The sequence below is a fragment of the Macaca nemestrina genome, chromosome 3 (assembly GCF_043159975.1).
Source record: "Macaca nemestrina isolate mMacNem1 chromosome 3, mMacNem.hap1, whole genome shotgun sequence".
In the NCBI taxonomy this organism is placed as follows: Eukaryota; Metazoa; Chordata; class Mammalia; order Primates; family Cercopithecidae; genus Macaca; species Macaca nemestrina.
The window spans coordinates 137,010,721-137,034,426 of NC_092127.1; the positions used below are offsets into that span (position 1 = coordinate 137,010,721).

A 23,706-nucleotide genomic window follows, 5' to 3' on the forward strand; every position below is an offset into this window, starting at 1 on the left:
TTCTGTGGTCACTGCCACTGACTCACTGGGTTGTAAACACTTCTTGAGGATTTCTAGAAATAACAGGAGGATAACTGGGAGAAGACACTGAGGTAGTTGTACTATTAATGTAGGCTCTATTTAGCTAGGATGCATTTTAGCCATTATATTACTGTCTGCAAAGCAAATAATGCTGAAGAAACTTTTTCTAATCTAGAAAGAAGCATACATTCATACAAATTCCATTCTAATTATTATCTTTATTTATGTAGTAGGACAATTTCCAGCTGAAGAAGTGATCCACCTGAGTAAGCATTTCCATGGTGTTCCTTTTATACCTGAGTTAGAGTTCTGGTTTTGTTCCCAGCCTTACCTCTGACTCATCATTGTGAAACTAAGAAATCATTTAGCCTCTCAGCACCTCAAAATCTTTCTTCTGTGAATGAGGATAATGGGTAAACCTTTTCTTGCTTCACTGAATTGTTGTGAAGTTTAATTAGATAATGTTTACACAGCCCTTTGAACTCTAATAATTAAAGTGATGTGTAAATATGGTGCTTCCTTTTATCAGGATGGCTTGACTGAGCCATTTCATGAAGAGTTACAGATGACTATGATAGGAGTATCCATGGGGAAGTGATTAATTTTTTTTTAATTCATGTGAACTCAATTCTGAGATTATCAAATACACATATGAAAATACTCAGTTGGGGCTGTAATTAGTGAGAATAAGGACATAGCCTCCCACTAGCTGAAGAGCTAATGGTCACACCTTCACTTTAGGGAAAGCTTAAAGCTTAGCTCCTAGGGTGTAGACTAGTGCTCTGTTTGCTTTAGGTATTGCTATCATTTTTTTCTATGTTACCTTTATTCGGTCTATTTTTGTCTAGGCAATATTGGTGATTTATTTTGTATTTGTCATATAATGAACCATAAAATAGCATATTTACAGTCCTTTGATGAGAAAGACATAAGCCTTAAAGTAATGTGAATCTGTTTAGATTATCCATTGGTTCATTTACTTATCAAAGAGATTTTCACCTGAAACAAAAATCTTAGATAAATCAGAAATCTTCTTACTAAGTTTCCCAAGGAGACTATTTTACCCTAATATTATCTTCTCAATTACTTTTGAAATTCTGCATTAATAAGAGACCCTTTCTTTTGCCAGAAATAAGTTCATAAAAGGATTAATTAGCTTGGAGGGAAAAAACACAAGTTTTTCTTCATAAGCCTTCTTTGTGTGTTAGCATATAATATTTTCGTTAGATAGAATTTTCTAAATGATAATATTATAAGTATGTAGCAATTCAATTTCGTATGCTACTGAATGACTCCGAATTTAGAGTTAACATAGTTTATTGGAAACTTAGAAAACTAATGGGGAGTTTTGAAAACTGCTAAATATCAAAATTGGAGTTTATAGCAGGAAATGTTTCTGTACAATCTAGTAGCTAGTTTTTAATACTTGTATTGCATAATGAATACATTATATATAATAATAAATAATATATAAATAATGTATGAATAAATTATGTGTACTTTCATTACCTATGTACTTCAGGGATATGTCTGCTGATGGACCAGCATAACATAAAAGCCCTTTGAACTGTCTGAAACTTCAAATTCAGAGTCTTGATTTTGTATCTTCTGAAATATGTTTTCTGCCTCAAATCCTCACCAGTATGATATGAGTAGAATTGCAGAAAAATTTCAAATTATTTAGGTCCTGGTTAAATACTTGTGAAAAGTGTGACTTTGCTTTAGTAAACTCTAAGGCATAATAGCAGGAGGTATATAATTGGATATTTCTAGAAGAAGGCAGATAAGTATAGATTATTTTGATCTAAGGAGACACTAAAGAAAACAAAATACAGATCCAAAACTGTAAAACATATAGCCTTAGGGTACACAAAGATAAAATAGAATTCAAATTTGCTACCATGGAGAATGAATATTCGATTTATAGATCTAAGGTCCTGAATGAATCTGTATCCCTACACAATAGGGTTTTTAGGTATTCTTTTTTAAAATAGAAAAATAAATGTTAGTTTTCATCATTAGCTAGTGCTTTTAAGAGGGTATTATGTAAGTTCAGATACAGGTCAAACTGAACCTGGATAGGTGTAGTCCCAATAATGTTGATGATAATATCAAAGTTTTACCCACAAAAATTCTGGCATCTCTTTGATATCTTCAATTTGGGCTTGATTTGGATACAAAGGCATTAGTTAAGTCTACGTCCTTATCCAAACTAGCTATGAATAGGGCATCCTAAGGAATTTTAAGAAAGAGATAATCAGGACATCATTTAATCTGGCAACTCCACTCTCAGAGTATCAAATTAACAGGTGTGGAATCACAGAAGAGGAAAGACTGTATTTCTGTTCTAGGCCTGGACATAAGGAATGTTTCGGAATTATTAGAAATGCCCACCACCTGCATAGTATGTTTATTCCAAGGGGAATGTTGAATAAGAATAGAAGAGTTTAAGGCTAATATGGTTGTACCTGTATCAATCAAAATGTTGTTCTTTAACATTATAAGAAATTTCTCCTTGTGAATTTAAGGGTAAAATGAGAAACTGGGCATTTGATTTCCTTTAAAGCACTTTCATTTTTACATCCTTCATTTTTTTCCTTTATTTTTAATATACTAACTTTTTTTTCAGTGTTCTTTCTGTTTACAGTATCTGTAAATGTCTTTACCGAGTGATTCCCTCTTTAGGGGGTGTTTAATGATTGCTAATGTCTGATTGTTTTATCTGTAGGCGCCTGAATTTGATTTAAGTCTTATTTGATTTTTGTGCCAAGTCCCTTTCAAAATGTTCAAGAGGATGCTAGAAGTCTGGCAATGGCTGTTTGCCATTTCTGCTTTTTCTTGTGTTTTAATTCTTTTATTTCTGGCTTAAGGTTATTCACAAGAAAATGAGAGGAAGCGAGGCTTCATCTGAATCAGTGTTTACTTCTGAATTTTGTCAAAAGGTGTCAAATAACCTATCCTTGAACTCCCTAATGAATTGATTCTTTTTTTGCTTATAGGACTGAATCAGAGTCCAATCTATGTTCACAGGAATGATTTGGGGGATAGCCAAAAGGCATTCAAAATCTACAGCTTGCAAAATACCTCTGATTTCTTATGCAATTAAGAATCTTTGTGTTATGCCTTTTTTTATCCAGTTCTTTTGTATCTGAGCATATGAGCATAATAGATATCGATTTGAGAAGTATGGGTTGTACATTCCTGAAACTATTCCTGATGTCTCTGCAAATTTTATCATGGTGAGGCTTTGGGTACATTTTAATAGTGGCTTTTAGCTCAGAATGGGATGAAGTCTTAAAATTAACAATAAGAGTGTTTTTTTCTTTTTCTGTTCTGACAGGGGCTTAGCTTTATAAGATAATGCACTTTAGGGGTTTCTGGACAGCCAGAAGAAAGGGGGAACAAGCCAGAAGGAGAAGGAGAAACAGGCTGGGAGAAGAAGAATCATAGGATAAAGGTCATTAAGTTTCTGTTGAAGTTTAAAGGAATCTAAAACAGATTAAGTATTTCACTTTTATTTTTTTGCCTCAATAAAGGCATCTTTTAAGGGAACAATTTTGACGTCTGAATAATTTTGGATACTTCCTCAAACACATTAACAATGCAGATTATTGCATGTTTAGAATTTTATTCCTTTATGTTCTAAGGCATCTCTCAAATGAACACTTTTGTTCATACCCAAGCTCCTTGAAAATGTCTATTATAATTCTAAATTATCTTTAGTGAAACCAAGCTATTTAGAAAGATAATAAATATAAGAATTTGGGTTAGGGCATAAATACATGTGCAAAGCAAGAGTCTGTCAGAAGGGGAATGGTCTTTGGTTTAAACTGAGCCAAGTCCAGCAGAGTCTAGGAACCATCAGGTGAAAATACCGCTGTGTACCTCCGGCCTCAGCCCCGCATGGCCTGATGGCTGGACCTTCTCCAGCTGCAAACCTCACACATGTGCAGTTTTCACAGACAGTAAAGTTTGGAGAAATTTCACAAGACACACTGAGAAAAGCACTCATAAGATTTTGGTAAGTGACCTGAGACAAAGTTTTTCCAGAGTTTTGCAAAGTTCAGAGGAGCTCTCTGAATTTCTTGGTCCTCAAGATCAGTTTGATTTTTTTTTTCTATTTTTTTTTTTCCAAGTAGAAATGGGGTATCACCATGTTGGTCAGGCTGATCTCAAACTCCTGACCTCAAGTGATACACATCCTTCAGCCTCCCAAAGTGCTGGGATTATAGGCATAAGCCACCATGCCCAGCCTGTCAAGGTCAGTTTGAGGATGGATTTGTCTGGTTTACATCCATTTCCTTTCTGTGAAGTTTGCTTTTATAGAGATACAAAAAAAATGATAGGGATAGAGATATATAGTGTAGTTAGTAATAAAACTGATTTCTACCAAGGATAAAACTTATTCAAATCTGATCAATCGAAGGATTCCTTAAAAAGGGCTTTTTATTCATAGAAGACAAAATAAATGCAGTGCATGGGGAACTTTATGTAACAAAATATGGAAGAGGTCAGACTCAATGTGAGCCATACCTCATCACAACAGTCAGAGAGACCAACAGCTCCTTACCCTAGCAGGAATTTCAGTAGACCACAAGGCACTCATGCTTTTTGACTCCAGGTCTGGGATCATGTACAAGAGAAGTTTTTGACTAGATCTTTGTGGATCTTTAAGATTATTGAATGCTGGTTCCCCAAAAATATTACCCGAACAATTCAATGATATGACAAATCTTAGTTTATGGTTACTGTAGCATGGGTGAGAACTGCATTGACAGAGTCTTAGTAGCAGTGGTATGCTGAAGCTTGCTCCACCAGCCTGTGAGATTGTTTCTGAGCATCTCTTCCCCAATCCATGTTCAGTGAGTTCACATTAGTAGCTTGAAGTCAGCCATGGTAGGACTATTTATGTTATAGAAATCATCAAATTCTACACATCAGAGGTATTTTTTCTCTTGGAGAACCAGTTAAACTTAGTAACATGTTAGGGTGTGGGGGCAAAGTTGAAGCATTTATAAGATGTTAGATTTTGTTTCAAAGCAAGTCTTTATTTTTTTTATTTGTCTACTTTAAGTTCCAGGATACATGTGCAGAATGTGCAGATTTGTTACATAGGTATCTGTGTGCCATGGTAGTTTGCTGCACCTATGAAGCCATCACCTAGGTTTTAAGCCCTGCATAGGTTAGCTATTTGTCCTGATGCTTACCCCACCCCCAACAGGCCCCAATGTTTGTTGTTCCCCTCCCTGTGTCCATGTGTTCTCATTATTCAACTCCCACTTATGAATGAGAACATGCAGTGTTTGATTTTCTGTTCCTGTGCTAGTTTGCTGAGGATGATGGCTTCCAGCTTCATCCATGTCCCTGCAAAGGACATGATCTCCTTCCCTTTTGTGGCTGCATAGTATTCCATGGTGTATATGTACCACGTTTTCTTTATCCAGTCTATCGTTGATGGGCATTTGGGTTGTTTCCAAGTCTTTGCTTTTGTAAATAGTGCTGCAATAAACATACGTGTGCATGTGTCTTTATAGTAGAATGATTTATAATCCTTGAATATATATCCAGTAATGGGATTGCTGGGTCAAATGGTATTTCTGGTTCTGGATCCTCGAGGAATCACCACTCTGTCTTGCACAATGGTTGAACTAATTTATAGTCCCACTAACAATGTAAAAGGGTTCCTATCTCTCCACAGCCTCACCAGCATGTTGTTTCTTGACTTTTTAGTAATTGCCTTTCTGACCGGTGTGAGATGGTATCTCACTGTGCTTTTGATTTGCATTTCTCTAATGATCAGTGATGTTGAGCTTTTTTTTCATATGGATGATGGACATATAAATGTCTTTTTTTTGAGGAACACCTGTTCATATCCTTTGCCTACTTTTTGATGGGGTTGTTTTTTTCTTGCAAATTTTTAAAAATTCCTTGTAAATTCTGGATATTAGACCTTTGTCATATGGTGGATTGCAAAAATTTTCTCCTATTCTGTAGGTTGCCTGTTCACTTTGATGATAGTTTCTTTTGTTGTGCAGGAGCTCTTTAGTTTTAGATCCCATTTGTTGATTTTAGCTTTTGTTGCAACTGCTTTTGGTGGTTTAATTATAAGTCTCTGTCCATGCCTGTGTCCTGAGTTGTATTGCAAGGCAAGTCTTTTAACATGCCTTATGGAGGCTTGCTTAGAATTGGATGATTATAATATGAAAGTTTAGGATTGGTGGATACAAAGAGAGGATTTTGAAGCAAGGGTTTCAAAACATCCTACAGAATCAGCTATTTGATGCTACCTACTGAAAAATCAAAAGGTTTAATATTCATTAAATGAGTTTTTCATAAGTTCCTGAGACAAAATCACTTTCAGATTTCATCTTTCTGAGCAAGACTTTCCTGGAGTAAGAAAGTTATGTAGATGAAGACAGCTGAATAATAAAATAATGTTAATATTACAGCTTATAATATATAAGCTATGTGAGCGTAGATGGTTTTGGTTCTCACATATAATGCTTGAGCCCTCAAATTATGTAAAAAAATTAAGAATTGGTTCCCATGGAATTATGACAGCAACAACAGAAAAAGTAAACTCATAGGAATCATTCACTTGAAATCATTCATTTTCAACTCTAACAAAAAGAAAAATATCCTGACTGTGCATCCTAATGATATATGTCTTTTATTTATCTAATATTTAAGTAGATTTTAATTCTATGTTATCACATGACAAGAATTTATATTGCATTTGTATACTTGGGAAATTAAACACATCAAGTCTTAGAAATTTCTTTTCAATATCTATAAAAATACACTAATTGAGCAACTATGTGCTTCCAATCATTTGCCTGTACAAGACAGCAATGTAAGTGGACTACTCAGTGTATTTAGCCTAACTAAAATAGAGATTTTGAATGTTTGTCATAATTCCAACCATTAAATGTAATTTATATAATTTCTCTATCTTCTTAAGTAGAATGAATGATAGAGTCAAAGGTCAACACAACTTCAGAGATGAATTACTTGGAAAAAGAAAGAAGAGGTTTTTTTTTTTTTAATTTGAAAGGACAAAGGAGAATGTTTAAGTCATAGAATTGAAAGGCATAACTAATGCAGAAGTTTATAAGTCTGACAGAAGCTTAGAGAAGACCTAGATGCTTCCGTAGTCCCAACACCATGACGACAGCATGGAGGAGCAAAAGGGGTCCCAGTACCTCTATCACTTGCATAAGAATGGTGAGACAGAACACTCACACAAATCAACCAACGCAGATATGCAGCAAGAATAAACAGAAGCCTAGAATCCTTGGTGAGCCAGCTTCCCAAGGCTCAGGAAACTGCCCAGGGCGAATGGAGTGTCATCGGTGCTTGCCCCATTGTGACACAGCTGAGGGAACTCAGTACACCCTAGACACCACTTGAATTGCTGAGCTCAAGCACTGGGGAACATCCCATTCTAGGAGGGAGGAGGACATAGCCTAGACTGTACCCAACACTTTCTCTTTATCTCAAGATGCCCCATTCTAGAACTAGAACGGGATAAAGAGAAAGTCTCTGTTAAGTGGCAGGGGAAAGAGCTGGGGCAGCCAAGGTAATCTGGGGACTTGTCTTCCTACAACTAACCTTCCCAGTTCAATCCCTTCTTTATTTTGAATATTGCTAGTAAGAAATAAGGACACTTTACAGTTTCTCTTTGTGGTATGTTATCCTTAGAATATCTTTTACTGAGCTAAAAGATCCTCCCTCCCTTTGTGTTTTTTCCTTTCTTCTCTCTGAAACCATATAGAGTAAAATCTTCCTGATTTGCAGTTTTTAGCATATTGAAGAAACTACTCTAGTTATTGGGGTTTTCTTGTTTTGTTTTTAGGTGTATGCATTTGTTTGTTTGTTTCTGAGATAGGTAGCCTAAGTTCATTTAACCATTCCTCTAGTGCAGAGGTTTTCACTGTGTGGTCAGTGCACTGATGATGGTCAGTGACTATTTCTTACCCTCTGCTCACTGTATGTTATAGGTCTGCAAGAAGATAGGAAGCTTGCACCAAACTATAAATCAACACACCACTTATTTCATTGAAAAATTCGGCCGGGCGCGGTGGCTCAAGCCTGTAATCCCAGCACTTTGGGAGGCCGAGACGGGCGGATCACAAGGTCAGGAGATCGAGACCATCCTGGCTAATCTGGTGAAACCCCGTCTCTACTAAAAAATACAAAAAACTAGCCGGGCGAGGTGGTGGACGCCTGTAGTCCCAGCTGCTCCGGAGGCTGAGGCAGGAGAAGGGCGTGAACCCGGGAGGCGGAGCTTGCAGTGAGCTGAGATCCAGCCACTGCACTCCAGCCTGGGTGACAGAGTGAGACTCCATCTCAAAAAAAAAAAAAAAAAAAAAAAAGATTCTTCCTACAAAAAGTATAATAAAGTTAGCTGAATTAAACTGTGTTTACTGAGATAGTTGCTTTATATTGTGGCACAAGATTTTATCTTATTGCAGATCAGTAATAATTAATTGAGCCAGCTAGTTTGATAGCAAGTGATAAGAATTTGACATGATTTCTAGACTGGTTCTAATCATTCTTCCCTACACCAGCCTCTGAAGTACAACCAACTATTCCAGAGAGTTTGCTAAAAATATATTGGAAAATATTACATCCTTGTATCTGGAGGCCATCTTAGTTTTGTATTGAGTTTTTAATCGAGTACAGCACTTCATGAGAATTATACATTTGTTCCCATTCAGATTATTCTTGATACTTATAATCCATCATTCCAAAATTACAACCCAGTAGCCATTCTGTCCAATTTTGTGTCATTTGCAAATATGGGCTATGTAGCTACTGGTATGTTAAAAAAAAAAAAAAAAAAAAAGTCACTTAGACACCACCTTTAAAAAATTTTTTTCCTGAGTCCATGGTTCAGCTGATCAGTTATAGTAACCTTGACTCACTCATTTCTGATGGTCTTTCTGGGGCCTGATCAAGCATCTGCCATTACTGGTTGTTGACAGGGAACTGATCAGTCTATTATGGCCTCAGCTAAAGTAACTCAGCTTTCCTCTACGGTACTTGTATCCTTCAGCAGACTAGCTTGAATTTGTTCTCATGGCCGTGATGTGGTTCCAAGAGAGACAAGAAGCACACAAGACCCTTGTAAGGATCAGTCCCACTGCTGGCCTAGAGTAAAGCAGAAAAAAGGTGAAAATGGATCTGGAGGAGAACAAAGATAAAACCATCACAATGCCAATGTGTTCTTCCAAATTATTTATTAAAATTTGAACATGGTATTGACAAATACTTTTCACAGAAGATCTCAATAGACCTTACAAATGCATTGGTCAACAGTTTCGTAATATGTTATTTAACTACCTATGATTCTACCAATAGATGCTTTCATCTAACCTATATTTTTCCATTCATAAGGGTGCAGTGAAAAGTTTTCTAAAATTTGATGCTGTAATTCAGAAGTTGCCCATCGTTTTCTGAACATAAATGACCATCACTGCATTATTTATAATAGCAAAATATTAGAAACACTGCAGGAATGAATACATTTTTATGGTAATCCATATAATGAATTAGTTCATATAGCTTCTAATTTTCAAATAAAATGAAATGGGAAAATGCTCACATTTTAATGTAATAACAGAGTGGTGAGATACATAGTGAGACACAACATTAAGGAAATGCAGGTTTCATATTTTATATTTAATATGTAAATATTTTGAAATCCTAGAAAGGAATACACTAAAAATACAAATACTTATTTTCTTTGGAGAGTAAGATAATAGTGATTTTTATTTTCATATTAAATTTTTACATATTTTCCAAATTTTCTACAGTGGACATATAAAGCATCACTATCCAAAAAAGATAAACATTTAAAGGTTTTTTTCCATTTTGTAATTTTCCTGGGAATTAAAATCAAGCTCACACTTTCCTCTATTTTGAAAATTTTGCCATTTGTTCATTGCCATTTAATATTCTCTGAGATGTTATAATAATCAGAGGGAAATTGGGATCTTTGCCATTAGCATAGAGGCTGGACAATAATAACTATTTTATGAATATTTTTATCTGGAATTTTTTTTTCTGCAGCTATACTCAATGTATGTCTTCTTTTTCTATTGGATACCAAGAAGAAAGAGGATTTTATGACTATTTGGAGCGAGGTATAGTACCTATGTCAGAACCAATAAAAAAGATAAGTTCTATATCACAGGATAGGAATGCAAGGGAAAAATACATCTCAAACATTGGTGACTCTTCTGTCACATCATTATGAGACTAAAGAAGCTATCCCATAGCTACATCTATGTTGACATTGACCATTTGTTTATAGCCTTTAAACTCTTGCTAGCAGTAAAAATCATGTTACAAGGTGACATTTAAGCCATCCGTAATGCTTAAATGGATAGTACAGGTGCTAGAATGTCTCTAACAACACAGTGGGTAGGCTTTTCCCGCAAGAGATCTAGAATCCGAACGTGAGCAAATAACCTACCAGACACCATGTCCATCAGAAGCATTGTGATAGAATAATAAAGATGAGCACAGAGTCTTTGATTCTCCTCCCACTGAGAAGTGGAGTCTCTGTTCCTCCTCCTGATCTGAGTGGACTGTGTTACTTCTTGACCAATAGTATATGACAGAAGTGACATTATGCTGGTTTCCCGGTCCAAGCATTAAGAGGCTGGTAACTAATACTTCTTGTCTCCTGGAACACTCACTCTTGGAAACCAGCTGCCAGTCTGTGAGAAACTAAGCCCCATGGAGAGTTCATGCATATGTGTTCCGTTGACAGCCTTAACTATGCTCCTAACCAATCACAAGCATCCTCTGCAACCATGTAAGTGAGTCCTTTTAGCCTGTCATGTCTTTAGATGACTCTAGCTTCAGACACTATCTGACTCCAATTACATGAAAGATCCTAAGCCAAATACATCCAGATGAACTCAGTCAACCCACAGAATCATAAGACATAGTAATAAATTGTTGCTTTAATCTACTAAATTTGTGGTTGGATTGTTCAATGTTATTTTTTTAAAAACTGGAACATTAATCTTAGCCGGTACTGTTGTACTTGAAACAAAATTTTAAAATAATTGCAGGAAATAGATGATGACATAAGATCTCTGTAGATCTGTCTTTTAAACTGGAACAGACCAATAGTGAGGAGAGCTTACTATACATTACACCTTTCAGAATCATACAGACATCGTGATCCAAAGAAACCAAGAAAAAATAAAATGAAAGCTCAAGATAGCACTTAGAACTTCATGTTTGGAGTTGATGAGATGCCATTATGAGTATGGCACTTTACTGTTTACGACAACCCTGGGGAATATGAATTATTATTATCCTCATTCTTTTCTTTCCCCCTCCCTTCCTTTCTATCTCTCTCCCTTCCTCCCTCCCTTTCTCCCTTTCTTTCTTTCCCTCCTTCCAATTTCCAAGTTGCTTTCACTGTGCTCCACTCCACCACACCTCAGCAGGAGCCTGTCTCATGTCCGCAATCTCCCCATGCCATTCATAGTATGTGACATACAAAAGGATGCTGCTCAAGCAGGTATCCCTGCGATGTCAGGTGAGCGATCTCTGAGGTGAGAGGGTAACTCCTGCAGGATTTCATCCTCAGAAGCCCTTATGTGCTGCCTTAATCATCTTTGTTCTTCTCTCAGATCAGAAACGATCAATGGCCTGTTTTTTAAGGAACAACGTATTACACACACATATATATACACACACATATATATACACACATATATATGTGTGTGTGTGTATATATATATAAGCCTACCAAACATATTTATAAACATGTGTTATGCTGAAGGACAAACAACTCTTTTTGTTTTCAGGTATTCCAAAGTTGATTACGTCTGATATGGTTAAAGAAGGTGCTGCTGTAATTGATGTGGGTATCAACTACATCCGTGATCCACTGACAGGAAAGACAAAATTAGTTGGAGATGTGGACTTTGAAGGTAATAAACCAATATCTTTTGATAAGTGAAGATTTAAAAAAATTCCACCTTACATATTTTAAAAATAGAGAATTTTCATTTATGGGGGAATTATTAACTTATTAATCATCACCTCTTTCTTCTGAGGGAAAAGAGTTCAATCAGACTTAAATATTTACTCTCTCCCTCCCTCTCTCTTTCCCTCCCTTTTATCCTTCCTTTCTTCCTTTTCTCCCTCTCTTCTAATTGTATCATTAATATTTGGTTTAGGGATCAAATTTCTTGTAGTACAGTTTTTATTGATAGAATACAGCTGGCCTTTTATAGACCTGGGCATTGTTTTGAATTTTGGGAGTTGTCATCTTACTCTACGCTTAGTCAAATATGCTCTATTCTCAGCCATTCACTCTTAGAGCCAGAAGGCACCTTAGGATGTGTCTGCCAACCTTAACTATATTTCAGATCTAAGTAGTTATCTAGATAGTTGAAGTCAGTGTTTTTCACTTGTGTTTTAGAGAGAATAAAGAAAAGGAACTAAGCTAATTATTGTGGTCAATGAAAGATATAAGGCAACAAATACGTAGCAATAAAAAAAAAATTCTAACCCAGTCTTCTCTTTACAAAAGGGGAAACTGGGCCCCAAGACTGATGTATTTCTAGGTGCCTGACCCTCTAATCTGATTTTACTTCCATTATCTTTGTCAGATGTTTACCTGCATTCAGATTTTCAGTGTCACCTAGGAATCTTAGATGTCTATGAAGGCACAAATATGGTTAAGCAAGTGGTGACATTTTTATGTTAGAAATATTTTTTGTATAAGACTGATTATTCTGGCCAAAAAATACAGTGCCACATCAAGAACTTCGTTAGTTATAGGTGTGCCCTTCTTACAGGGAAACTGAAAAGAATGGGTGGTGCCATTTTAAAAATAATTTAGATTTTGAATTTTCACTTAGAACCTGCTCATCAGCTGAGAGTTTACCCAAATTCTAGCAGATCGTTGAATAAAATAGAAAATGCAGTTAGAAGTGTCCTAGGATACTGGCCTTATATATGTGAGATTCTAAGATACATCAGGGACCAGATCCAAGTAAGCCATTTGAGCCTAAAAGAAAAAGAAAACCCTGAGGACACATATGTGCAACAATGCATTCTAGAGACAAAATGGTGTAAACAAGAGCAGAGTACAGATGTACCTTACCAAAGAAAACACTGCTGCCCTCATTGGCTCTAATACATAGCGTCCCTGACATGGTTGGAACTCTATTCTAGCAGTGATGGCTCTCGACATGAACATGTGTATCTGTATGCATATACCTATGTCTGTGTGTGTGTTGTGTACATGCTGAAATCAATAGGGAATGACCTCATTTATTTATTTAATCTTTCATGTTCAGTCACTTAGGTCAGATATGAGTAACTTATTTGAATTTCTCAACTTGAAAGAGTAAAGTGCATTTTATTTTAAAACCTGGCCTTATTTATTTTCTTTACTGTCATTCTGTTTCTTGATAACATTATAGTTATGCGTTCATTGCAAAATTACCACATTTGTGATGCACCCAGATGGCATTGACAACATGAGATAACCAGCTTGAGGCAAGAAAAGCAGGGATGTTTGCAGTTCACAGCCTTGACCGCCTGTAAGGCAAGCTTACCCAGCAGTTCAGTTTAGCACGTTTTATAAGACTCTTCTCTCATAGAGTATTTTTTTGGTCTCATATCACTTCCATGCTTTCTTATTTTTAAGTTAGAATGTTTTTTGCTGAAAGTAAAAAGTATTCTGAAAGCAAATTTTACATAAGCATTTTTGGTGGGTGTGTACACTTAGTAGCACATATAGATACTCCATGTCACATGAAGTCTAACTTGGTAATGACTATTAAATCAAGTTGTAGTTCTGTGTATCTAAGTATATATAAAACATTTAAAAAGGAAATCGAAAAGAGACAAAGATATGAGATGAACAGGGCTGGGAGACCTAGCCTGTTGCCCTATAGCTTTACCACCTCACTAGCTGTCAGTGTTATCAGTTAAATGATAGCAATTATATTAGTGGCTCCATTCAGCTCTGCTGTTTGGGGTATCTTGGACATCCAACAGAGCATTACCAAACAATCATGTAAAAGCACAGAAACTTTCACCTGGAAGGTCAAGATTTTCTAATCCTATCATAAAAGACACCCATATTATTAGTTGTATCTAGCTTGCCAGCTTGCTGGTTCATGGAGCCAGAGTACTAATGAGGACCTGGACTTGGTAAAGAAGGCTTTGCCAGTGAGGCCATGACTCAGCCACCCATAGGAGCAGGCAAGTGATAGGTTTTGACATGTTGCTCTTCAAGTTGTTCATCAGAACTTAACCTGAGGTGAGGGATGATCCCCCAACTGAGAGGGAAGAACTTTAAGATGGGTTATGCTACAAAACTCGTAAGTAACATTTGGCTTCAAATTGCCACAGGGAAAGTGTGGTGGCTGCTTTGTGAGTATCGGTGAAAAGTTTCACTATAACTATAGCCAAGATAAACAAAATAGATGTAGATAAAATCAATCGTTGAAGTAAATTGTCCTTGCAGAAATATTTGTTTCATTAGTAAAGAAAACTGGGTGACCCAGTTAAAGTAGATAACATTGATGGGAATGATTTATCTACATAAATGAGCAAAATGGCTGTGATGGAAAGGATGACAATGTCCCAGAGGATGTAAAAAACTTCACATTAAAGGAAACTGCAGAGAAATTTCATGCCATTGAAAGGGCAAAGGATAAAATGTTGGAAGCTGATTCATACTTAGAAAGGAATCTGCCAGTTCACCAAGGCATCGAAAAGATGCTTGCTCCTAATCATCAGTTGTATGACCAAGAAAAGGCAAGAACCATTCAAACTATACTTCGCAAAATGTTTACAGAGAAAAAAACAGTTCAGTTCTCAATGTTTTCAGCATTTTAAGTTGCATTCTTTTTTTAAATATTAGTTTAATTTTGCTAGTAGTTTTACTATTAGTGAATACTAGTTTTACTATTAGTTTTACTACTAGTAAATAGTAATATTTGTTTTACTATTATCAGTAATATTAATTTTACTGTTATTTTTATCCACTATATATTTATAAAACACAGTAAGAGAACTTTTAATGTTTTGACAAAATAATTTTAAAGGTCACTAAACAAATATAATTTCTCCCATTGACTATTAAAATTGCTTTGCACTGTTTCAACAGTCATCTTTGTGGTCTTACACCCCTGTGAAAATTGAGCACTGCCTGTATTTTTCTCTGTGTCCAATTAAGTCTCATAAAATTAGTGATCATATAGTTCAAATCAATATCCAATGCCATAATCACTTCTACTACATGATTATTCAGTTGTTTGGTTACAGTTTCTCACTATTACTATTACTGTCCAGGTAGGCTGTTCACTGTGGAAGGTAATGTGTGCTAAGCACCTTGCCAACCAGTATGTTCTTTTCCTCAACATATATCCAAGTTAGGCCTTTCCTGCAATGCCATGCCTCTCTGGATGTTTTGGGAAATAAATAGGGCTTTAAAGTTATTACTAAATTGAACTGCTATTTTGTTTTGTATTGATTTCCAATTAAGAACTTGACAGTTCATCAATATGTCCAGCTTCTGACAAACGCTTAACATTCCTCTTCTGTTACTTGAACATACTTCCTCCCTCCTAACTTATGACATTAAAAGAAGAAACAGTATTTAAAAGCATCTGTGATAAAATTATTTTGCATGTCTAAGAATTATTTTTCATTACTAATAATCATACAGTGAATAATCTATTAATTTATAAATTTATATTTGCTATATAGATTATTACTTTTTACACTTAGGTATACCTACTTTCATGGGCATTTTTTTTAAACCATTTTCTATTGTAGCTTTGAAAGAAACTTCATACACTTCTGACAAAGACGGCTGTATTCTCAAAAGATATAAATGAGATTATGTGCTATGAGTAGTAAATAGCTTCTTATGAATAATACATCGGAAAATAGTGTATAGTTCTAGGCTCAAAAACTCGTAATTGTACTGTTCTTAATTCATCAAATGGATTTGTTCAGCTGAACAGTCTAATTAATTACTTCCATGCTGTTAATTCAATTAACCGTGCTCTTATAGGTGAATTCTCGGGCCTCATTTATTTCTCATAACTAACACAAAGACATTTCTCTACACTTTTGAAGCTTTAGTAGCTTTGCTTCAATTTTATGATGCTTCCTGCAGGGATTGAGGTGGAATAAGAAGAACTGGAGTGTCTATTCCCTGTTGTCTGCCATCTCTCCTCCCTGTCTTCCAACTCTGACAATGCTTTTCCACTCATTGGTTTATACTAAAACAAGGAATAAAATAAGACAAGAAAGAATTGGTGTTGTAAAGAAAGCAAAAAGATAGGAAAGAGAAATGGCATGTAGGCATTTTTGTTAAAATCAAAATAGATGAGATTAATGTCTAAGAGTGACTTTCGTCTCTCTACTGTCTTAACATAATTGGATAGTAAGATTTAAAGTGATAAGTCTTTGTAAAGGTGGTAAGTCTAATGTAAAGGTACATTATATTGTTGATGACACTGGTTTAAATTACAAAAGTAAAGAAGTCACACTTTGTGGAAAAGAATGTCTACTCCTCTAACGCAACTGACATTATCATTATATTTTGTACTAAAGTTGCTTCCAGATATTTTATGTATGCATCAACTATATAGTTTGAGGAATATATATGACTTATGCACTTAAACTTGTTTTACTGATTTGCCTTGCTGAGGTTCTGATTTATGGTTATGTTCAGTGAATATATCATTATTTGGTTCACCCTTTCTCTATTGTTAAACTCTTAGGTTGTTTCCTTTTTTTTCCTTTTAAGTATTATACTTGAGTATAGGTGAAGGGCTGTAACAAAGGGAAACCAAAATGCATAGCCAAGATAATTTGGCTAGCCGGGCATGGTGGCTCACACCTGTAATCCCAACACTTTGGGAGACGGAGGCAGGTGGATCACTTGAGTGCAGGAGTTGGGGACCAGTCTGGCCAATGTGGTGAAACCCCGCCTCTACTAAAAATACAAAAATTCGCTGGATGTGGTGGTGCACTCCTGTAATCCCAGCTACTCAAGAGGCTGATGAAGGAGAATTGCTTAAACCCGGGAGGCAGAGGTTGCAGTGAGCCAAGATCGTGCCACTGCACTCTAGCCTAGGTGACACAGTGAGACTGTGTCTGAAAAAAAAGATAATTTTGCTATTTCCCACGAAAGTCTGAATTAGGGAGGCAGTCAATGGAGTTAGGCAGCTATGCATCATTCAGGGATACTGTTTTCTCCTATCCTACTGTTTCTATTAGTTTGCCATAGCTGCCATAACAAAGTACCACAGACAGAATGGTTTATACAACAGAAATTTACTTCTTAAAATTCTAGAGGCTGAAAGTCCAGGATCAGGGGATTCGTAGGGTTGTTTCTTCTGAGGCAACCTTGCCAGGTAGATGGCCATTTTCTCCCTGTGTCTTCTCATTGTCTTCCCTCTGTGTGTGTCTATGTCCAAGTTTCCTCTTCTTAGAAGGTTGGATTAGACCCCATGCTAATGACCTCATTTTAACTTAATTTTATTTTTAAAGACCATGTCTCCGGAAACAGTCACATTCTGAGGTACTGGGGTTAAGACTTCAACATCTGAATTTTGAGGGGATACAATTCATCCCATAACATCGTTCCACCTGAGTGTTGTCCTTATCCACGTGGTTGAAGTTGAATTGCCTCTTCATTTATGTTATCTTCTAAGGAAAAGTGAAAGAGAGAGCCCAGAACAAGAAAATCCATCTTTAATAAAGTTCAACTAGAAGGTACATGCATCACATCTGCTAGCTTTCTACAGACCCGAATGTAGTCATGTGTGGAGTACAAGGGATGTGGAATCCATAGTCGCTTAATGGGAGGCTATACTTTGGTAAATAATAATCTACCATTTACATAAGAACTTGAAGACTAATCTCTTACTTAGGATAGAAAAGAAAGATATTTATTTATCTTTTTTATTATAATATCCACATATCATTCAGCTTACCTATCTGAATTCATTTTGTTCTGAAAACCTCAGGGAACTATCTCATCATTGTATGATTGCTTTCTAATTGGTTTCAAAGCCTACTCCACTTACTAACTTTTTTCTGGGGTTATGGTGAAATCCTGGTGTCACTGAAGTTATATCTTGGCTAAAATCTTACCCTGAGCTTTCCATAGATCTTAGATACACAGATTTGCAATAAAATTTGTGCAAGTATTACAACCTCACCTAAATGTCTTTAATTCTAACTAAACTGTTTATTATTCAATCATTGATAGAGATTTGATACTTTTTGACCATGTTATACAATTTTGACAGTTGTGTCAGGTCCCTTTGTGACTTTCATTTTTTATATCTCTATCTTCACTGGATTATTTTCAGTCTCTTAATTATTACTGTTTTTAGGGTAGCCCTTCAGATGCTTCAAATTTGGTTCATTCATTTAGTTGTTCAATGCTATTAAGCATTTGCTATGTGTCAGGCATTTTTATAGTCACTTGGGATACAACAGTGACCTAAAGAGACAAAGTACTTACCCACCAGTAGCTTCCATTTTGGTTAGAAGAGACAGATAATAAACAAATACATACATATCTATGTAACAAGGCAGTGTCTTAGTGATACAAAAATAAAACAAACTAAGAGGGCTAGAGAATGATGGCATTGAGTTTCTTAGAAAGGGTGGTCAGGGAAGGCTTATGCTAACCTGAACAAACAAAGAAGGGAGTCATGTGGACAGGTGAGGGAGCAGCATTCCAGGCAAGTGGAGAAGCAAATGCAAAGACCCTGAGGAGGGCCTGCTTGGTGGTTTTTATGAGCTGCAAGGGGGCCATTGTAACTGAAACAGTAAGTAAGGAAGCGAGTGATAGAGAATAAAGTCAAAGAGGTAGCAGCAATCCCGTCTTATAGACCAAGGAAGTATATTTGGATTTTACTCTAAGGCAGTGAAAATCCATTGGAGGATTTGGGGCAAAGAAATGACATTTGGCTTGTATTTTAACAATGCACTGTGGCTACTGAATGACACAAGGCTGTATAGAGGTTAAGGGTATAAATAGGGATAGCTGTTAAGAAGCTATTGTAATTATCCAAGTAAGAAATGATGGGGCGTGGAGCAGCTTATAATGGGTGAAGATGTTAAGTGGTGGTTAGATGGTAGATATAATTTTAAAGGAGAGTTGAAATGATTGGTTAAACAATTAGATATGAGGGAAAGAGAAGAATCAATCAAGTATGACTCAAAGGATTTTGGAATAAGCAAGAGTGGAGGCGCCAGTTCTGGAATCCTCTTGAGATGAATATTACTCAAGTATGCGTATTTAGGGTAGAGAATGGGCAAAAGAGAGGAAGGGGCTCTTTCTTGGTAGAGGGAACAGAGAATCAAAGGAAAGGAGAAAACATTATAAAAGGCTTTATGTGCTCAATAGCAGGCCCAACGTGGTCTGTTGAAAAAGGGAAGTATGATATTGTATACAATTGTGAATTTTCCCCAAATATCTGGTGCCTTACTTTGAATTTTTCAAAAGAATCTCCACCAGGCAGGAAATCTCCCCTATAAAGGGACCTTTTAATTTGAGACTCCATCTGGCCAAACCATTCCTCAAAATTCCAACCCAATAGTCAAACATAAGGTCAGGAAAGGGTTTGGAATTAAATAGAAGCTCAGTATCATTCTCCTAAGAAATTACTAGAGATGGGGTGAAAACCGCTGGAGTGCTTTGTAAGCAGCTTTCCGTTTATGTTTTCTTTTAATGCTCTGCATTTGAAAGTCTGGATTCATCTTTTACTCCCTGCTCTTTTTGTATTATGTTCAACCTTTCATAAAAGACTATGCTTTGGAGTCAAGCTAACTTGGATTTGAATCCCAACTCTACTGCTTAAAACAATTGTGATCTTAGGTAAATCATTTCACCACTCTGAGACTCAATTATATCATCTGAAAAATTGTGATAATTCTATCTTATAAAGTTGTTGTGAAGATTAAATGAAATAATCACCTTACATAAGCTAGTTAATGTAGGTGAATTGCCAAGCATAATGCCTGGTGAAAAACTGTGTGTGTGTGTGTGTGTGTGTGTGTGTGTACGAGCGAGCACACATTGCTCACGTTTTCTCTCCATTCCCACTAAACTACTAACCCAGAAGTATACAACTTCACACTTCAATTACCACCATCCTCCTCATTACTTTTCTGGCCTAAACTCTCTTCCAGTGTAGTCTGTTCTTTGCCCAACTCTTATATGAATCAACTTTAAAGCACTCATGCTTATTCCCATCTTTTCCAGACTCTCCTTACAGGTTTCATTTGCCTTACTCATCTTGCTCTTAATCCTATCCTTTCACTTTTACTTAGTTATTCCTAACTAGATTGGATGCCTCTGTAAGGTTAGCTTCCTATCTTACATTTATTTTTCCTTTATTTATTTATTTATTTATTTATTTATTTTTGAGATGGAGTCTCACTCTGTCACCCAGGCCGGAGTGCAGTGGTGCAATCTCAGCTCACTGCAGCCTCCACCTCCCGGGTGGGAACAATTCTCCTGCCTCAGCCTCCTGAGTAGCTGGGACTACAGATACACTTACCACACCCAGCTAATTTTTGCATTTTTAGTAGAGACAGGGTTTCACCATGTTGGCCAGGATGGTCTTGATCTCCTAACCTCGTGATCTGCCCTCCTCGGCCTCCCAAAGTGCTGGAATTACAGGCGTGAGCCATCGTGTCTGGCCCATTTCTTTTATATCTCTGTCCCACACCAGATTTCAGCCTTCTTATTCAGGCCACTGGTTATCTGTATGAACATTCTCTGTATTTAAAAACCTATGGTATCATTCTTACATTACAGAAATACTCCCCTCAAGTTAACTTAATGGGAACAAAAGCTTTCTTGCAGAGTAACAGCAAATACATCATTAATTCAACAACACATATTCATTAATGATACATCCATTGATTCTTCATTGATTTACTCAGCACATATTTTGTGAGTGCTGCTTCATACTAGGCACTATTTGAGGTCCTGGTGTATCGTGCACACAACAAACAATTCCGGGTGTACACCCAGAATTTATGTTTTCCAGATCATGCAAAGTAAGCTTATTTGGAAAGTAGTTTAGGCACTGCTTACTCCCAATTGTGTGTTCTACAACATGGGAAAGTACGTGTATATAATCAGTTTCTAAGTAAACAAGGATGGTTTTTAATTGTATCACTTTCACAAAACTATTAATCTGTGATTACAAAGAACCAAATTAAAGTGACTCCCAACCACCTGAGTTTTCAGTGTCAATCATTTAGTTTGATGATATGGCTAATCAGTCTGACTCAAAACATCTACATTTTGTGGTAGATAATTATAAAGTAGTTCAAAGCTCTAGCTTTTACTATAAGAGAAGATCTTATACTTTAACCCAGAGGTAACTTGTTCCAATCATTTAGAAAAGTTGATGAACACTGTAAAAGCCCCTCTGGGAGATTATTATTAACACTGTGATCATAGAATCCACACAGATCATTTCACGAAACAGGTAGAACCACTGATGGTCACTATGAGATTCCTATCATCAGTAAGCCAGCTGCCTCCATTGTGGCTTACAACATGGACAGAATATTTACTGTGAAGTCTAGGGCTTTGAAATCAAGTCAACTTCTAGAGACCTCTATTTAGTAGAATGTCCTTGACATTGGATCATCTACCTTTGTAGAGAAGAGTTAAAGTTGAGACACAAAAAATACTTTCATAGGAACAAGAGAGGTGACTAATACCTCTGCAAGTTTTTCTTCTTTGCTTGAACTGTGATGAGTTGTTTTTTTTGTTGTTGTTTGTTTGTTTGTTTGTTTTTAATAGTTGTTTCTCAGTGATCCATATTAAGACCAAATACCTATGGAAGGAATATTTTTATCTTCTCCTATCTTGGGTTGATTATGGCAGACTATAGAAATTAAGGCCCTGCCAAGAGATTTGGAAGATACTCCAGAAAGCTTTATCTAGTTTACAGATTTGCCACTCTGATACGAATGTTCAGTGACTTAAGGAAAAAGGGATTGGGGGTAGAGGAAAGGATTGGAGAGGATGGCAAGAGTGTATGATGATCTTGTATTTTTAAAGACATCATGAAAGGGAGATATTTTTAGTAATTTTCCCAGCTCTCAATAGAACTACCAGAAATATCAAGGCAGTATTGTTACTCCTGCCTACTAAAATAGAATCTGACAATGACAGCTGGCAGCATCCATGGTGAGAAAGAAGGTTTCACTGATATGTCATAGCTAGAGTTCACAGAAAGCAATTTCAAACTCTCTCCAGGTGACTGACTTGCTATTTGGTTCCACTAATTGTCTTCTAAGTGGTATGAGTGGTATTTTTTTTTTGTAAGTGGTGTGAGTGGTATGTTTTTTCTTTTTTTATGGTTTTTTTTTGAATAGGTTTTTAAATTATTATACTTTAAGCTCTGGGGTACATGTGCAGAAAGTGCAGGTTTGTTACATAGATATACACACGCCATGGTGGCTGGATGCACCCATCAACCCGTTGTCTACATTAAGTATTTCTCCAAATGCTATCCCTCCTCTTGCCCTCCACCTGCCAACAGGCCCCAGTATGTGATATTCCCCTCCCTGTGTCCATGTGTTCTCATTGTTCAACTCCCACTTATGAGTGAGAACATGCAGTGTTTAGTTTTCTGTTCCTGTGTTAGTTTGCTGAGAATGATGGTATACATCTATAACATATATTACCAGATATATATTTAACTTAATATAAAGGAAAATAAAACTTAGCCACCCTACAAATACAAGTTGCAAAGTAAATAGTTGAGAGAAGTCCTTGTAGGTACAGCTTACCAAGGTAATGAAGTCAACACAATTTGTACAGAAATATAGATCAGTCTCATACATTTCTACCACATTAGGGCAATAATCCTCTCTATTTCATTACTGACCACAGGATGCCATGATAATGAACATCTCAATATATTTAAAAAACTTGTAGAAGCCTAAAGATTCAGCAACCAGATGAATGTAAGAAGAAATATAGTAAATTCCCTCTGGAGCACTTGATTCCTGGTTACCTTCCAAGTTTAGTGGCAAACTACTGACTTGTTGAGGAGCCCTTTGCTTTCTGGTTCACCATGCTTTTAAGTGTCATTTTTCTATCAACCATATGAGAAAGTGGAGTGTTTTCTGTATTATCTCCTGAGTCATACTATTTCTCCCGTCCTATGTCATTCAGGTTTTTCTGGTTGTTATTCCTGTACTTCATTTTCCTGAAGCTTGTCTCCCCTTCATTAGAGTGGATGTTTGAGAGGCTATGCTTAAGTGGCTTGCATTTAGAAGCATGGGAAAATTCTTCAAGCATTTAATTTAGACAATTACATATGTATACCAGGAAGATGAAATTCACATGAGAGAAGCAAGAAATTTTTGTTCTGCTGCCTTGCCACAGATAAAGAATCATCCATCTTCTTTTTGGGGGAGGGTGTTGATTTTAAAAAATAATTATAGCATTGTGGAGAACTGACATGGGCCATAGAGTACTTCTTTAAAAGAGACAAAATAGAAAGACAAATAAAACAATACTATAGGAACATGAGACATCAGTTCTTCTTTCTCCACTCCAAAAATAAATTTATAGAGCACAAATGTATTCTTTAACTTTGCCAGAATATAGAATTTCAAAAATAT

The 23,706-nt window shown here is 36.3% G+C and overlaps 1 protein-coding gene across 12 annotated transcripts in view; it reads left to right on the forward strand.

Annotated features, from left to right (window-relative positions):
• LOC105477284 (methylenetetrahydrofolate dehydrogenase (NADP+ dependent) 2 like) overlaps positions 1 to 23,706 on the forward strand; it is a 151,668-nt gene that overhangs the window by 113,688 nt on the left and 14,274 nt on the right. For 5 of the 12 annotated variants that reach the window (XR_011621231.1, XR_984596.3, XM_011733739.3 and 2 more), the window contains one exon: positions 11,856 to 11,981. The exons of 1 other annotated variant lie outside the window; for it this stretch is intronic. Coding sequence is in view for 3 of the 11 variants with exons in the window: in XM_011733739.3 (XP_011732041.3) it covers positions 11,856 to 11,981 (126 nt within the window). In the remaining 8 variants the exon portion in view is untranslated. Of the gene's footprint in view, positions 1 to 3,361; positions 8,089 to 10,095; positions 10,170 to 11,855; positions 11,982 to 17,580; positions 17,806 to 23,706 lie in introns of those variants that run through there. 6 more of the 12 variants (XR_011621230.1, XR_003016983.2, XR_003016982.2 and 3 more) reach the window with 6 other exon arrangements.